The sequence below is a fragment of the Taudactylus pleione genome, unplaced genomic scaffold, assembly GCF_031769625.1.
Source record: "Taudactylus pleione unplaced genomic scaffold, aTauple2 ptg000212l, whole genome shotgun sequence".
Lineage (NCBI taxonomy): Eukaryota > Metazoa > Chordata > Amphibia > Anura > Myobatrachidae > Taudactylus > Taudactylus pleione.
Genome location: NW_028284614.1, coordinates 11,213,483 through 11,231,201, shown reverse-complemented (window position 1 = coordinate 11,231,201; position 17,719 = coordinate 11,213,483). Strand labels below are relative to the sequence as shown.

At 51.0% G+C, this 17,719-nt stretch overlaps 1 protein-coding gene across 1 annotated transcript in view; it reads right to left on the bottom strand.

The window, feature by feature from the left end:
- TTLL12 (tubulin tyrosine ligase like 12) overlaps positions 1–12,917 on the bottom strand; it is a 30,867-nt gene extending 17,950 nt beyond the window's left edge. Inside the window, exons 1-3 of the mRNA XM_088478315.1 lie at positions 12,657–12,917; positions 9,891–10,078; positions 8,110–8,308 (exon numbers count right to left, since the gene is read on the bottom strand). Coding sequence (XP_088334441.1) covers positions 8,110–8,308; positions 9,891–10,078; positions 12,657–12,788 — 519 coding nt within the window. The 5' untranslated portion in view covers positions 12,789–12,917. The remainder of the gene's footprint in view (positions 1–8,109; positions 8,309–9,890; positions 10,079–12,656) is intronic.
- Positions 12,918–17,719: the final 4,802 nt, after the last annotated feature.

The window sequence follows — 17,719 nt, the reverse complement described above, 5'->3', positions numbered from 1 at the left end:
GACCTAGTGGAATGAGCCTTCAGAGAAGGAGGGACCGGTAGGCCTTCATGAAGATAAGCTTCAGAAATAGCCATACGGATCCAGGCTGCCAAAGTTTGCTTTGAAGCAGGCCAACCCTTTTTACGGAAGCCAAAGAGGACAAACAAAGCGTCCGACTTCCTAAACGAAGAAGTGCGGTCAACATAAGTCCTTAAGGCCCGCACAACATCCAATGAGGCCTCACCCACGGAAAGACCCGGTGAGTTAAAGGCCGGAACAACTATTTCCTCGTTAATATGAAACTGGGAAATAACTTTGGGAAGAAACTCGGGCCGAGTGCGGAGCACTGCCCTGTTCCCATAAAAAACCAAGAAAGGGGGTCTACAAGAAAGAGCCCCTAACTCAGAAACACGTCTGGCCGAAGCAATGGCCAGAAGGAAAACAGTCTTAGCTGTTAGCCATTTAAGATCCACTGAGCCCAGTGGTTCAAACGGCGGTCCTTGGAGAGCCCTCAGGACCACAGCCAAATCCCAAGGCGCCACAGGTGGAACAAAGGGCGGCTGAATGCGGAGAACACCCTGCATAAAGGTGCGCACATCCGGGATTGTAGCAATCCTACGGTGAAACCAGACAGATAGGGCCGAAACCTGTACCTTCAAAGAAGCAAGGCGAAGCCCATGATCTAGTCCCGCTTGCAGGAAGGCGAGAATCCGAGACAGACGAAACTCCCGCGGTGCATAACCTCTCGGTCGACACCACTGGAAGAACGTATGCCACACGCGATGGTATATCCTCGCGGAAGACGGTTTCCGAGCTCGTAACATGGTACGCACCACAGAGCTGGAAAACCCCCGGGACCTCAGCATGGCCGTCTCAACAGCCACGCCGTCAAAGACAGCCGAGTCAGGTCCGGGTGAAGGCAAGGACCCTGAGACAGAAGGTCCGGTCGTAGCGGCAACCGCAGAGGAATGTCCACGGACAGACCCTGAAGGTCTGAGAACCAGTGCCGTCTGGGCCACGCGGGAGCTATCAACAGGAGCGTCCCTCCTTCCTGTTTGAATTTCCGGATTACCCGTGGAAGAAGGGAGACCGGAGGGAACAGGTATGCGAACCGGAACGTCCACCGGACGGACAGAGCATCCACCAGAGACGCCCCTTTGTCTCTTGTGCGAGACCCGTACACCGGCAACTTGTTGTTGTGCCGGGACGCCATGAGGTCGATTTCTGGAAGACCCCACCTGTCCACCAGTAGTTGAAAAACGTCCGGGTGCAGGGACCATTCCCCCGGATGAACGTCCTGGCGACTTAGAAAGTCCGCCTCCCAATTGAGCACTCCCGGGATGAAGACCGCTGATATGGCCGGAAGATTGCGCTCCGCCCAAACCAGGATCCGAGAGACCTCTACGAGAGCCGCCCGACTGCGAGTTCCTCCTTGCCTGTTTATGTAGGCCACGGTGGTAGCGTTGTCCGACTGGACCTGCACCGGGCGACCCTGGAGAAACCGCTGTGCCTGCTGGAGAGCATTGAAGACCGCACGGAGTTCCAAGATATTTATTGGAAGCTCCGCTTCTGTCGGCGTCCACCTGCCCTGGAACAAGTGTGGACCCGAAACTGCTCCCCAGCCCCGAAGACTGGCGTCCGTTGTCAACAGGACCCAATTTGGAACCCAGAACGGACGTCCCTTGTTGAGGTGGGTCGTCTGTAACCACCACGTAAGGGACAGGCGAACCTCCTGGGTGAGCACAATCGTCTGGGACTTCAGAGACTGAGTCAGCCCGTTCCACTTGGACAGGATCAGGTGCTGCAGAGGTCTGGAGTGAAACTGGGCGTATTCCACCATGTCGAACACCGACACCATGGAGCCCAGTAACCTCATCGCCGAGTGTAAGGACACCCGGCGGCTGTGCAGACAACTGCGCACCCTTGACTGTAAAGCAGAGATCTTGTCCTCCGTCACGAAGATCCTTTGCTGTCCCGAGTCCAATAAGGCTCCAAGATGCAGAATCCTCCGAGACGGGATTAGAGTGGACTTCTGCCAGTTGATTAGCCAGCCGTGCCGTTGCAGCAGTGCAATGGTCAGGTCCAAGTGGCGTAACAGGAGCTCTGGAGATCCTGCCACCAATAACAGGTCGTCCAAATACGGCAACATGCGGACTCCCTGCAGCCGCAGAGAAGCCGCCATGACCGCCATCACCTTGGTGAAAACACGTGGTGCTGTTGCCAGGCCAAAAGGTAACGCCCGAAACTGGAAGTGGTCGCTGCTGATTGCAAACCTGAGGAACTGTTGATGGCGCCAAAGAATAGGGACATGCAGGTAAGCGTCCTGTATGTCCAATGACACCAAGTAGTCCCCAGGTTCCAGCGCCAGAATGATGGACCGTAGGGTCTCCATCCGAAACTTCGGGACCCGCAAAGACTTGTTGAGTGCTTTGAGGTTGAGTATCGGACGATATGACCCATTGGGTTTCTGTACCAAAAATAGATTTGAATAGAAACCCTGGCCCCTCTGGGAGAATGGAACCGCCACTATAACTCCAGCCTGGAGCATAGTGTGCAATACCTTCTGCAGCTCCGTAGCCTTGTTCCGGTCTGATGGGAGACCCGTGGTGAAGAAGCGAGCCGGGGGTCTGTGCCGGAAGGAGAGGGCGTATCCGTGGGAAACCACCTCCAGAACCCAAGTGTCTGTCGTAGTGGTCGACCAACACTGGGCGAACTGTAGCAGGCGGCCTCCCACCCTGGGATCCCCCAAAGGGAGGCCCGGACCGTCAGGCCGCAGGCTTGTCATCTGGCTTGGGGGCCGGACGTCTGGTACTCCATGCCTGCTTCCGGGGCTTGACCGATTTCTTAGGGCCAGCCTGTCGAGGAAACGACTGTGGTTTGGGCCTGCCCTGGGCCCTAGATGACCGAAAGGACGATGGTCCCGAACCAGAAGGAGCAGCGGCCGACGGGAGACAGGCAGATTTGGCTGCCGCCAGCGTGGCCACAATCTTATCCAGATCCGGACCGAAGAGAACTTCTCCGGTAAACGGCAACGCTTCCAGACCTTTCTTGGAATCTGCGTCCGCCTTCCAGGATCGCAGCCACAAGGTGCGACGAGCAGCTACCGCTGCTGAAGAAATTCTAGACACCAGAGTACTAATGTCTAGAGCCGCCTCGTTGATGTAGGTGGCCGAATCACGGAGATTGCCAATCAACTCCGCCTGATCGGCCGGACAGTCGGATTCAAAAGAAGCCTCTAATGAATCCGCCCAGCGCTCCATCGCTCTGACAACCCAGCAAATGGCCATAGCCGGCCGTGCTGCCCCCCCTGCAAGGGAATAAGCGGACTTCAGGCAGATTTCTACCTTGCGGTCCGTAGCATCCTTAAGGGAGGACATGGATGGCATCGGCAATGTGGCACTACGGACAAGACGGGTCACGTGAGAATCCACCTGTGGAGGGGATTCCCACTTAGCAAAATAATTATCCGCGAACGGATAAGCCACCGCCAGGCGTCTCTGCGGCTGGTATCTTTTGCCAGGTTGTTTCCACGCCTCCTCTAAATGGTCCACCAACTGACCCGAAAGAGGAAAGACTGTGGCATCGCCCTTCACATCTTTGAAAAAGGCATACTTAGATTTAGCCGCTGGGGGAACTTCGTCCTCAATCACCAAGGCTGTGCGGACCGCCCGAATAAGTCCAGGAATATATACTTTGGACTTAGCATCAGCGTCCTTAGTATGGAGAGGTTCCTGATCGTAAGGATCTAGAATCTCCCCATCATCAGACGTCCCTTCGTCATCCTCATAAGGAGCGGACAGAGACGCCACCGGCCTTTTATGAGACCGCATCACAGACTCCCCTTGCAACACATCCGACAAGTGCTGTACAGAACTTGTCAGGGAGTTAACCCACGCTGGCTCCTGAGAACCCGGGAGCGGGGAAATAGGGAGACTGTGGGGTACCACCAATTGTCGTGGGAACCCCTGCATGGGTGACGACACCACAGACTGCTGGGACAAACCCATCGGAGTAAACGCGGGCTGCGGAGCTAACTGGCCCACTAAAGCTGTTAACGCCTGAGCGAAACAAGCCCAGGGCGGCTCCTGTACCGGTGCTGTAACCGTAATAGGCCGCGCCATGGACAAACACTGCCGGCAAAGGCCCTCCGCGCTACCCTCCCCCTCCGCTAACGGTACTTTGCACGTGGTACACTGTAGCCGGAGGGGAAAATCACTTTCAGACATGATGGCACCACGTATGTGACCTCTCTCACCAATTAAGTATTAAATAGGCGAGAGACCACCCTGCAGCACCGCACCGCAAGGGCTTTAGCAGAAAGAACAGGGACAGTAATAAAGCTGACAGTTTAGAGAAGAAAAGATTACAGGCAGCAGCGCTAGCACAGTCACATACAATGCAGAAAAATAACAATTCCTGCACTAACAGCGCTGATCACTCAACTACACAGACACAGGGCCTGGTAGGACACAGCGCTGCATACACAGACCTGACCACAGCGGAGGAGAGGTATGCGGGGGGACCCAGACCACGATGCTTCCGTCCAGCGCTTCCAGCAGCGTTCACCATGCGTTCTGGAGAAGATGGCCGCCGAGGAGCAGAGAGGAGGCTGGCCTGGGGGAGGAGCGCTGCCACAGGACCAGTCGGCAGCATGCAGAGAGGGCTGTGTGCAGCGGGGGAGGCGCCGGCTGTGAGACAGGGAAGGCGCGCTCCCCTGGCATGCATTTAACCCCTGGGACGCCGCAGCGCTACCGCTCTGCTGCGGTCCGCTGTCCCAGGGGGTAGTGGAAGCGCAGGTTGGTCGCCTGGCTCCACGCTGCAGCCAGTCCCCAGGGAGCCCCCTGCCTGGGGACTTAGGACCATGTGATCAGCGGGGACCCACCGCGGGACCCCGCTGCTTACCTCTGTCCCCCTTGAATCCGGCCATGGTCCGGAGCATCTGGGGTCACCGCTAGCTGTGACCCCAGACGCCCACCAGCATCCCCGGATCAGTACCGGCGTTCTGGTACCGGCGGGGTGTAGGGAAGACAGCATGGACGTCAGGACTGACTGTCCATGCTGTTCATCCAGATGTGCAGCCACAGCTGCATGAAGAATAAGCTTCAGGGGCTCTTCTAGCCCCCACTCCAACAGGTGCACCCGACTCCGGCCGGGCACCAAACTAAACTGAGGTGCCTTGGCCCGGGGGCGGGGTATAGGAGGGGGACCTAGTGCATCCTGGGAGGCTGAAAGCTTAACTCTTTGGTGCCCTGCGACTGACGTCACACCTATACCCAAGGTATCCTGTGGATACCCTATGGACCCTGAAGTAGAAAGAAGAAAACAAACCGAAAACAGTCAACATAATGGGTATGATGGACATAATGCAGGGTTAATGGAGCCATTTTAGGTAATAACTTCCATGGGTTATATAGCCCACTCATGAAGGGTACCAGACGAGGCAGCCATTTTAGGCGCTTTACATAGGTTACCCTGGGTGGAATAGGTAACACCTAGGTAAGATAAAACAAAATGGGGAAGTTGCGGCATAGTAAATCTGAGAGCAGAGACCTTACATAGCCAGTAGATCCAAGTATTTTATTCATCCCACCCATGGGTGTACCAGATGAGGCAGCCATCTTAGGCGCACTATGAAGGTTACAGTGTGTGAGATATCATAGAAGGAACAAATATGGGTCACTGAAACGTGTGGTGTGATATGCACTGCATGAATAGATCCACAAGTTGCTCATCCTGCCAATGTCAGCGCCATTTGAGGCAGCCATCTTGGGCGCACCGTGTAGGGTACACCTGGCAGGATGTGCAACCTGTAAAAGTGTAACATACAGAATAAAAAAAAGGCTGAACACAGAGGCAAAATTAGCAGTATTAATATAAAGCAGGGATGGGGAACCTCAGGCCTGGGGGCCGTAATAAGGCTCCCGGAATTATTTGGTCTGGCCCTCTGAGCTTTTTTTCTGCTAGCCTCATCTGACAGAATCTATGTAGCAGTGCCGCCTGGAGCATCCTTATGATGCTCCAGACGGTCACACCACTGCCCTTACAGCTCCCCGGAGCATCCTCAGGATGCTCCAGGCATTGCTGTTATCACTGGCGATTGTGGCCCCGTCCCCGTGTGACCTCACACGGAGGGGGTGTGGCCTGCACCAGGCCTGCGAATATTGTTATATATATCAAAATGGCCCTCGGCAGAAAAAAAGGTTCCCCACCCCTGATATAAAGGGCGACAGTAATATAACATCTATGGAAAGGTTAATCTAAACTTAAGAGGGAAAAAAGACAATAAAGAAAAATTGCACCAAGCCTTATGATTTGGTGACCACAACCCAAGGTCCATTTGAGGGGTATGTTACTTAAACAGGTATAACTTTTAATTTACTAGTCTGCCCCACAATTTATTTGGATAGCTCTCCCAAGTACAATAATACCAAATGTGTACATGTTATTCATGGTCGGATATAGTATAGAAAACATGGTAATTTAGATTTAAACGTCGCACCCTACAGTGAGCCCCAACTGCACTATTTTCTCAGGGTGGAAGTAAGGGAGCATACACACGGCCAGATTTTTCTTCAGATCTGAACGATAACGATTTAAAAAATCGTTCAATCGTTTATATCTGTAGGAGAATCTGACATATCTGAACGATGAATGATGAACGATGCGCGTTCCCGATGGTCAGACAACGATATCTGACATCTGATGTGTTTGCAGTCAAATTTGGACGATTCCATTCATTTTAATGCAGTCAAAAATCGTTGGTCAAATCGTTCATCTGACAAATCTGACCGTGTGTATGCACCTTTAAGCTGTATACACACGTAAAGATTTTCTGTCCACCATCCAACTAGTTGATTGGTTGGAGTAACTGATGATCAGCAATTTGCTCCTAAATGCCAGAAAACAGATGAAAATGGTCATCAGACAAGTTTGTTAAATGTTTGATCTAAACTATTTGTTCAAACAACAGTTTTTGTCCATTTTCCGGCGTTTGGGAGCAAATTGCTGATTGTCATTTGCTTTCATACCTTACCAGATTTTCATTCCAGCCAATCAACTAGTTGGATGGTTGGACAGAAAATCTTTACGTGTGTATGCAGCTTAAGAGTCGGAATGGACAGACTGCGTGACACCCGTGCAAAATCGCGTCTGAGGTAGGATGATGCAGTTTCTGATGGACTCAAAGAGTTTCTTTTTATATTTTAGAACTACATAGAATAAAATTAGTTGTACATACCTGCAAGGGGCATTTTTAGGGAACCTTTTTTACATTGTCAGAGACGTGTAATTTTTTTAAAAAATATGTTTGCGCCGGGGGCCGCAAATGGCCCCAGCGGCCTCTAAGCAATGTCAGACCAAATCTAAGAGTGATCTAATGTTACAGCATACCTCGCAACAAATACCAGTTTGGGACCAGTGGACACACTCCCAGTTGGTCTTTTGTATGCAAAGAAAACAAAAAGAAACCCACTATTTTGTTGCCACACCCAGGGGTCTATTTACTGAGCAGTGTTAGGAGACAGAGTGAAAAGTGATAAGAAAGTGATAAGGTGCCAGCCAATCAGCTCTCAACTGTCATCTCACAGGCTGTGTTTGAAAAATGACAGTTGGGAGCTGATTGGCTGGCACCTTATCACTTTTCACTCTGTCTCCTAACACTGCTTAGTAACTAGACCTCCCAATGTTTAAGCATGAGATAGAACCCCTACATAGTGCAATAAACCGATCACAGTAAGGTCAGATAGTCTCCTAAAACTTGGTTGATTCGGAAGTATGCTACAGTGAGATAGATGAGACATTCATTGAACCTCTCCGCCCCAACACGGTCATCCCCTCTCACAGGAATTGTCACCAGGATTTCATGCAAACCCAGCATGGAAGCAATGATTATTATTTATATCAGAAAAGAAGAATAGTGTGCCATTAATGCTGTTGTAGTGCATCCATCACCTATACACACACAGGCAGCCATTTTGTGGGTTGGACTGAAGCTCATCATGCCGACAAGTAGTCACTAGTTCCTAGTGAATTGAAAGACTGAATATCGATATGGTCAGCCAGCAAAATGGCTGCCTCCATTTTAGTCTGACACTTCCAGGGTCTAAAAACCAAAAGTAAAGCGCATCTTACCCCATGTGAGAGCTGGTAGGTCTGGTTATACTTCCACATTTCCTTCAGGACATCCTCAACCACATCCTCGTCCGGCAGCTCCCCATGGAACTCAATCCCCATGAGGTTCGCCATACGGTGTAGGAGGCCAGGAACTTCTACCAGCTGTTGGCGAGCATGCTCTGTGCGGTATGTCCAGGCATGGTCAATGAGGAAAATGCTGCAATTTAAAATGTAAAAAAAAATAAAGCCACAACATTTATTTGAAAGATGTAGAAACCGAAACAAAAAGACGCAGACTTAATTTTACCATAAATAACCGTAGAGGCATCGGAAATATCTGGAGGAGTCAGTGTATTATTTCTTATCACACAAACAATTTCCTACTGTGACTGCATCACAACTTATGAATTATAAATAATCAGATCTCCAAGTTGCAGCCTTTGGATCACTTGTGAGACCATCGGCCATCTGAGTTAAGTTGGGTACACCTATACAATCAATCATTGACCCAATATTGGGTAGTAGAGATGACGATTAGCCGATAAACGGCTTAAAACGCTCCTTCAACGGTCAGCATCGGAAGCTCGCCTCTTATGTGCTGTTTAGTATTTATCCGCCCGACCTCCCGATCACACTGAGCTATGTCTAGCAAAGTGTTTGGGGCTGACAGGAAGCCAAGCTGGACACACACTGCTCGGCTGATCGGGAGCGTTTAACCCAATCAGTTGAGGGTTGCAAAGGAGTTCACTCAGCTTAACCCACGGGTTACCCAGAGGTATGCAGTCGGGATGTCGACGGTCGAAATGCCGACCGCCGGCCTCCCGACTGTCTAATCCCGTCAGGGGTCTAATGACAGGCGTCCAAATCCCGACGCCTGTCATTTTACCTACGCCGGGAGCCCGACATAACGATCGAAGGTAAGCCGGGCACGGGCAGCCGCGGGGGGGGGAGAGGGGGGGTTAGGGGCTCCCGGGGGGAGGGGGACTTAGGGTTAGGCACCGCCCCCAGGAGGGTTACAGTTAGGCTAGGGAAAGGGGAGGTTAGGGTTAGGCACCCCCCTGGGAGACTTAGGTTTAGGCTGAGAGGAAGAGGGGGGGTTAGGTTTAGGCACTTACAAGGGGGGTTAGGGTTAGACACTTGGGGGGAGGTTAGGGTAAGGCACCCCTAAGGGAGGGTTAGGTTAGTAATAGCTTAAATACTCACCTGTAGGGATCTTCACTGCTGGTCTTCCGACGTCGGGATTTGAACATGCGTCCGGCGGTGTTTCATACCGATCCCTACCCAGATGGCAGACTCAGAACCATACCTGAGGCCAGGAAATTGACCCTGGTCTCTGCACACCCATCAAAGATAATAACATGGTGCATATAGCAAAAGAAAATATTTTTTTATAACCCACAATACTCCAAATTAAAAGTTGATCTGGGGGAAACAGTTTCCCTCTTAGCAACAAGGAATCCACCTTAGGCTGACCTGTGGGTCTCTAACACTCAAAATGCCAGCAGGTTGTCTAGCTCCAAGCAAAGCCTGATTAAGTTTCCATGGGGGCCTGGGCAAGGTATTTGTTTGGGGCTCCTGGCCACCTTCCTTTCGTAAAAAAAATGAAATAAAATACATACAAATGGGTTATACTAATCTAGGCCCCTCAATGACCATCAGGCCCCAGGCAGGAACCTAGATTGCATCTATGGATGATCCATGTCTGTCTCCAAGTTACATGACAGGATAAACATCACTAATATAAAACTACTGACCACTGCAAGAGGACAAAGCCCATCGTACGCAATGCAGGGGATTACCTGTTGGGATCAGAAGCACTTAGACCGTTCTCGTTGGTGACAATTACTTTAAAAGACATCTCGTTGCCCGGGTTTTGCTGCTTTTTCAGCTCTCTTTCAATCTCTGCCCTTTCTTCATCCTCCTCTTCCTCCTCCTCCTCAGCTTCCTCCACCTGCATTATTCCAAACATTTCCCCGGCATCGAAAATCTACGACACAACAAGAGACATTCAGAAATAAATGCTCAAGCCAACAGCAGCCAATCACGTCTGCTTTCATTGTCCTATGTGTGCTTTATCAAAGCTAAGTACTGATTGGATATTACGGGTTAATAAATAATGTTTTAGTCAAAGAGGAATTATTCAGAGACATTATAATTACTACAATATGGATGTGTTGCCTATACGCTGAGATGGCGTCCAATATTAATGAGAAAGCACTCTATGAATTCAGCATCGTCCTTAGTTCCTACTGAAGCGATGGGCTGCGTTCACATATTGGTTCCGTCAAAAAAAATGTCTGCCTTCACTGTGTGTAGTGATAGATGTACTTTAACTTATATACAGTAAATGTATACAGTAGGGCCTTGCTTTTTGGCATTCCGCTAATTCGCTAGTTTCCGAATAATATCCATGTTCATTATTTTGAGTACATGTTCCATTCTTTCAGCCTGAAGCCAGCCAATCAAATGTTAGATTTATTTTCTAAGCAGTTGTAGAAAAACAACAAGTACAATCTGATTGGTAGCTATGAGTTACAGCATACTCAAGCCCCCTGCACCATATCAAAGACTGGCAAGATTGCTTTGTTATAGGCATATGGGTTTAAGCAACAAGTTATATATCCCTTCACTTAGGTGTGCTATGTAACCTCACGTGGCATGTTCAGATGTACAGGGAACTATCTGCCAAGAATGAGGGTTCTTGCAACGTGCCAGGGCGGGTACTATCAAACACCACAGGGATATTTAAGCTGGTCGAAGTATTGTTTCTGTGCAAAGCTCATTATTTGTCTATAAATATGTATACAGTCATGCCCTTGTTTCGTTTCTTGAAGGCTCCAGGAAAAGAAAAAGGGAACAAGTATAAAAGATGTCTTAACACACCCTAACATTCAAGAAAACCAATATAAAGTACACCCATAGCAATTTGCAATCCATGCTGAATTATTTGTGTCCACAGACTGGTTTTGGCATCAAATTACCCATACACGCTGCCCTATAGTGTATGTACAGCATTTCCTAACTTTTGCACTTCTATACATGAATAACTGTATATAACTGAATACTAATACAGTAACTTATACTGTATCTGGGTATGATAGATTATATTTTTTAAGCAAGACAGATTCCCTATCGGGTATACAACTCAAGCTACTTACTGGCATTTTAAAACTAAAAAAACATTTGTAAATACATTTCTATTGCTCTCCATAATATAACATGCTCATATACTGTACATACTGGGCTGGATTCAGAGGTTTCTGTAGCGCCGACATTTGCGCAGTTGGGGGATTATTTGCTACTGCTCATGCACAAAAAAAGTCCTGAAGACCCCTACGGCACATACATCACCCTGGGTGTACGAGTTTGGACGCTGTTGCGTATGAGAGCGCTGGCTTTAGGAACGGCGAGGCAGAACCATGGGCATTCATGGGCGGTGACTGGCCAGTAAATAGGGAAAGTGAACCAGTTTACAGCAATATAGTGTCTCCCAGAGTGACCCCCAGTATGTAGGTACAGTGAACACCAGTATGTAGAGAAACAGTGATCCCCAGTATATAGAGACATAGTGACCCACAGTATATAGGGACATTGTGACCGCCCCATAGTGCCAGTGATCCCCAGTATATAGTGACACAGTGACCCCCAGTATATAGGGACATTGTGACCCTCCCATATATAGTGCCAGTGATCCCCAGTATATATTGACACTGTGACCCCCAGTATATAGGAAGAGTGATCCCCAGTATATAGGGACAGTGATCCCCAGTATATAGGGCCACAGTGAGTCCCAGTATATAGGGACACAGTGAGACCCAGTATATAGGGACACAATGAGACCCAGTATATAGGGACACAATGAGACCCAGTATATAGGGACACAATGAGACCCAGTATATAGGGACACAATGAGACCCAGTATATAGGGACACAATGAGACCCAGTATATAGGGAGAGTGTCCCAGTACTGTATATAGTGACCCAGTTACCCCCATTATAGAGACCATGGCCCACAGTAAATAGGGACAGTGACCCAGTATACAGCATGTGTCTCCCAGTATATATAGTGATAGTGACACTATTATGACCCCAGTATAGTCACACAGTATATAGTGACACTATGACCCCCCAGCATAGTTACACAGTATATAGTGACACTATGACCCCCCAGCATAGTTACACAGTATATAGTGACACTATGAGCCCCCCAGTATAGTTACACAGTATATAGTGACACTATGACCCCCCCCAGTATAGTTACACAGTATATAGTGGCACTATGACCCCCCCCAGTATAGTTACACAGTATATAGTGGCACTATGACCCCCCCCAGTATAGTTACACAGTATATAGTGGCACTATGACCCCCAGTATAGTTACACAGTATATAGTGACACTATGACCCCCCAGTATAGTTACACAGTATATTGTGACACTATGACCCCAGTATACAGTGACACAGTAGATAGTAATACCTTGACCCCAAGTATATAGTGACCCAGCATATCAGAGCACACAGTAACCCCCCATGTCCCAGCACAGTAGCACATGGTTCGGTGCATACCTCCCCCTCCAGCTTGCAGTACAGACTCCCCCAGTACAGCTGGGGGACCCCGGACGCAGTGAGCGCCGCTTGGTGCAGAGCCACGAACTGAGAATAACTCTCATCCTGCTTCTGGGAGCCGGGCTCGGCCATACTGCCTGATAGTGCTGCCTGCCAACGCCAAGGCTGGGACTGGAGGTGTCACTCTGAGCATGCGGGAGGGGGAAGGTGCAGACAGGGTGGGCGGCTATTCTGTCTGCTCCCTCCCCCCTCTCCTCTACCACTATCATGGTGATGATACACACACTGCTAGCGTGCCCCGCTCCACCTCCATGCTGCAACACAGCCCATCCCGGTGCCCTCCCCTCTCTACCATCATCATACACAGCGTGCCCTGCTCCACCTCCATGTCATTTACATGCTGCCACACAGCCCATCCCGGTGCCCTCCCCTCTCTACCATCATCATACACAGCGTGCCCTGCTCCACCTCCATGTCATTTACATGCTGCCACACAGCCCATCCCGGTGCCCTCCCCTCTCTACCATCATCATACACAGCGTGCCCTGCTCCACCTCCATGTCATTTACATGCTGCCACACAGCCCATCCCGGTGCCCTCCCCTCTCTACCATCATCATACACAGCGTGCCCTGCTCCACCTCCATGTCATTTACATGCTGCCACACAGCTGCTACCGACCTGTATTGCCCTCCCCTCTCTACCACCATCATTATACACAGCATGCCCTGCTTTGCTCCACCTGCATTCCATATACATGCTGCAACACAGCCCAGTCTGGCCTGTACTGCTCTCCCTGCTACCACCATCCTGGCAACACAATGAATACTCTGCCCTGCTCCACCTGCATACCATCTACATGCTGCCATACAGCCCACGCCGGCCTGTACTGCCCTCCCCTCTCTACTACCATCATTATGCACAGCGTGGCCCGCTCCACCTGCATGCCAGCCACATGCTGCACACAGTCCACCCCTTGTACTGTCCTCCCTGCTAACACCGTTCTGGTAGTGCAAAGTGTGCTCTGCTCCACCCGCATGCCATCTTCTACGTTTTGCATTTGCAACATAACACACAGTGTTGCCAACTCTGAAATGGAAAACAAGCAACCTATAAGTAAAAAACAAGCCCAAACCAATCCTACAAAGCCCAATAAAAAAGGCCAATTTATGGGGGTGTCTCTTTGTCCTCACTCTCTATCTGCCTAACTTCGCCTTATCTGCCTATATTGCTTATCTCCCTCTAAATCAGCCACCATATTTTTACCTCCTCCCTCTTTTCATATCTCATTCCCTTGCCAGTCTTCAGCTGGGTACACACTTGCCGATGTGTGTACCCAGTGATGCGACGCCCAACCATGCAATATATTTCGGGCGGTCGATACATACTGCACGATGCGGTAACCAAACGTCCGATATGTAGGGCACCGGCTCCATGCACTATGCCAGTGTTGGCATCTGGGTTGTTCCATCGGCCCTACATGCAGGCCGACGGAACGTCCCTGATGGACGACCCTCAGGATCACGCATAGTGGGTACACACTGGCTGATGGCTGATGTGGATGATATGTCAGTCCAATCAGCAGGATCAGGTGACATATCGTCTAGTGTGTACCCACCTTTCCTTTACCTGACTCTTCTCCGCATTTCTCTCACCCCTCTTCCTTACCCCATTCATTCCTGTCACCTGTCTAATTCCATTATCCCCTCACTATAACAGCCTCAGTCATTTTAACTCGCCCCCATGTACCTGCCTCATTTCTCTCATCTAGTTTACCTCTCCTTCTTGCCTGCCCACTCCAACTTCACCCTGTCCACTGCCCTCTATTCCCCAGACACAGCCTCCCCCCCTCCCTCAGTCACTACCAGTGCAAAACACACACACACACACACACACTTACCTCCAGGGGTGTCTCGGCAATGCAAAAAAACAAGCCCAAAAACAAGCAACTTGCAAAAAAAAAAACAAGCCCCATTCCGCTTGTTGTAAGCGGACTTGGCAACTATGACAACATATTCTCTTGCAGCACCTCTACATTCTGCAACGCTATCACCATTCCAGCACGTGCCCTGCTCTGCTCCACCTGCATGAATTCTTCGTGTTGCAACATAACCCACCCCCTATACTGCCCTCCCTGCTACCACTATCATAGCACAAAGCATGCCCTGCTCTGCTCTACCTTCATGTCATATCCATGCTGCAACCTAATTCTGCCATCTGCTGCCCTCCCTCCCTGCTACCACCTTCCCATCAATTCCTGCAACAAAACACAAGACTATAGCACATTCCAGCTTCCTTCTATTCCCTCCCTACATCCACAGTGCAGCTCTCCGACTCATTTGCACCATGTTCTAGCTCCATTACTCCATTCCAACTTCCCGCGTCCGCTGCACTATATTCCAGCTCCCTGCCTCCTCTGCTCCATGTACCAGCTCCCTCCCTTTACTGTGCCAGGTTGCCGCTCCCTGCCTTCGCTGCGCCAGGTTCCAGCTCCCTGCCTCCACTGTGCCAAGTTCTAGCTCCTTTTTTCCTGTGCACCATGTTCCAGCTCCCTGCTTCCACTGCTTCAGGTTCCAGCCCCTGCCTCCGCTGCGCCAGGTTCCAGCTCCCTGCCTCCGCTACTTCAGGCTCCAGCTCCCTGCCTCCGCTGCTTCAGGTTCCAGCTCCTGCCTCCGCTGCGCCAGGTTCCAGCTCCCTGCCTCCGCTGCTTCAGGCTCCAGCTCCCTGCCTCCGCTGCTTCAGATTCCAGCTCCCTGCCTCTGCTGCGCCAGGTTCCAGCGTCTGCCTCCGCTGCGCCAAGTTCTAGCTCCCTTCCTCCTGAGCACCATGTTCCAGCTTCCTTTCTCCTGTGCGCCAGGTTCTCCAGCTTCCTGCCTCCACTGTGCCAGGTTACAGTTCCCTGCCTCCGTTACACCAGGTTCCAGCTCCCTGCCTCCACTGTGCCAGGTTCCAGCTCCCTGCCTCCTCTGCGCTAGGTTCCAGCTTCCCTTCCTCCACTGTGCTAAGTTCCAGCTCCCTGCTTCCGCTGTGCCAGGTTCCAGCTCTCTCCTCCACCACACCAGTGCCAAGCTGCCTTCCTGCGCTGTGACCGAGCGCAAACTCACTCTTTCTGCCATGCCAAAGCTCAGCTCCCTGCTTCCACTGCACCATGTTCGAGCTTACTATCCCCACTGTCCCAAAGTCGAGCTCACTGCCTTCGCTGGACCAGAGCCAAACTCCAACTGCACCAGAGCCCAACTCCCTGCCTTTGCTGCACCAGAGCCCAACTCCCTGCCTCTGCTGCACCGGAGCCCAACTCCCTTCCTCTGCTGTACCAGAGCCCAACTACCTGCCTCTGCTGCAGCGGAGCTCAACTCCCTTCCTCTGCTGCCCTGGAGCCCACCTCCCTGCCACTGCTGCACTGGAGCCCACCTCCCTGCCTCTGCTGCACCGGAGCCCACCTCCCTGCCTCTGCTGCACCGGAGCCCACCTCCCTGCCTCTGCTGCACCGGAGACCAACTCCCTGCCTCTGCTGCACCGGAGACCATCTCCCTCTGCTGCACCGGAGACCAACTCCCTCTGCTGCACCAGAGCCCAACTCCCTTCCTCTGCTGCACCGGAGTACCAACTCCCTCTGCTGCACCGGAGCCCAACTCCGTTCCTCTGCTGCACCAGAGCCCAACTCTCTATTTCTGCTGCCCCAGAGCTCAACTCTTACTCCTTTTATAAGTTTATTATTGGCTGATGTCTGAATCTTCTGTTAAGTTTATTGACCTATCCTGTAGGACATAAACGGTGATCTTTGGCCCTCATTCAGAGCCGTTCGCTATTTGCGGTCGTTCGTTCAAAAACAAGGGGTGGCTATTCAAATGATCCGTTCGCAAATTGCAGTCTGTTCACACCTCTAAGTCTGAACGAGCGAGCAAAACATACGCTCGTTTATTTGTTAAAAACGCCCCCTGGCCGCTCGCACCATACGTCATGTCCGCTATTTATTAGATTAATCGAGTACATCGAGCAGCGTATGAACTGCTCGCTATTCTTGTGGTTGGTGTTTGCTACCACAAATTTGCGAGCAGTTCTGGCTATAAAATAACCCAGTGACGTGGTCAATGACGCTGCTGTATTAATTATGCACACCCATAATACGCCCGTTTTGACCTTTAAGCACGCCTGCGTTCGGATCTCCACTCCCCATTTTCAAGCACCTTCCCCTGTTACCACCCACATACGCCTCATTCTGTCACTCAAAATAGCAGGCACTCGCTATATAGCGTACAAACGATTTTTGGCCGCACTGACTGGTTCGCGCATGCGTACTAAAAACCGTACGCATGCGCAGATGTGCAAACATCGCTCGGAACGAGCGTACTGCCGCTAACGAGCGGCTCTGAATGAGGGCCTTTGTTTCTTTGCATTCCTCTTGCAGTGATGCCCATGACCTGCACGGCCACTAGGGTGAAGTAGCTGGTTGTTACATCAAGCACACCGTGCATAGTATTTCACAACACCAGTAAATACTTTTTTTTACCTATTTAAAAAAAGTTTGTTTTAACAAGCAAGCGTATAAGAGATATGGGACCTTATTCAGAGGCGGTTGTACGGTCTACGACCGCACGGCCACCTCGATGTTTTGCCAGTGCGCATGCGCACAAGGGAGCCGGCTCCCTCGTGCGCATGCGTGAGACCCGCTACGACCGACAGCGCTGGTCGTAGCGGGTCTCTTTCCAAAGGGGGCGAGCTGTCGATGTTGATTGACAGCTCGCCCCGTTTGGAAGGCGGGCCGGGGGGGTGGCAGCCCAAACGGAGGCGTTCCTATGGGAACGCCTGCCGTTTGGGGGAGGCCCCACTGACATCACTAGTGATGTCAGTGGAGAGCTTCCGGCTCTGACAGAGCCAGAAGCTCTCCGGGGCTTACGACAAGTGAGACCCTACCCTAGGGTCTTGTCGTAAGCCCCGATGGTCGCGATGGTCACCATCACCCGAGCGGTCGTTAGAGCTGTGGGTGTTAACCTACAGCCTAACGACCGCAACAGGCGGGCGGTCAGGATGCAAGTGGCCGCCCAGTTTCTGAGCGACCGCTTG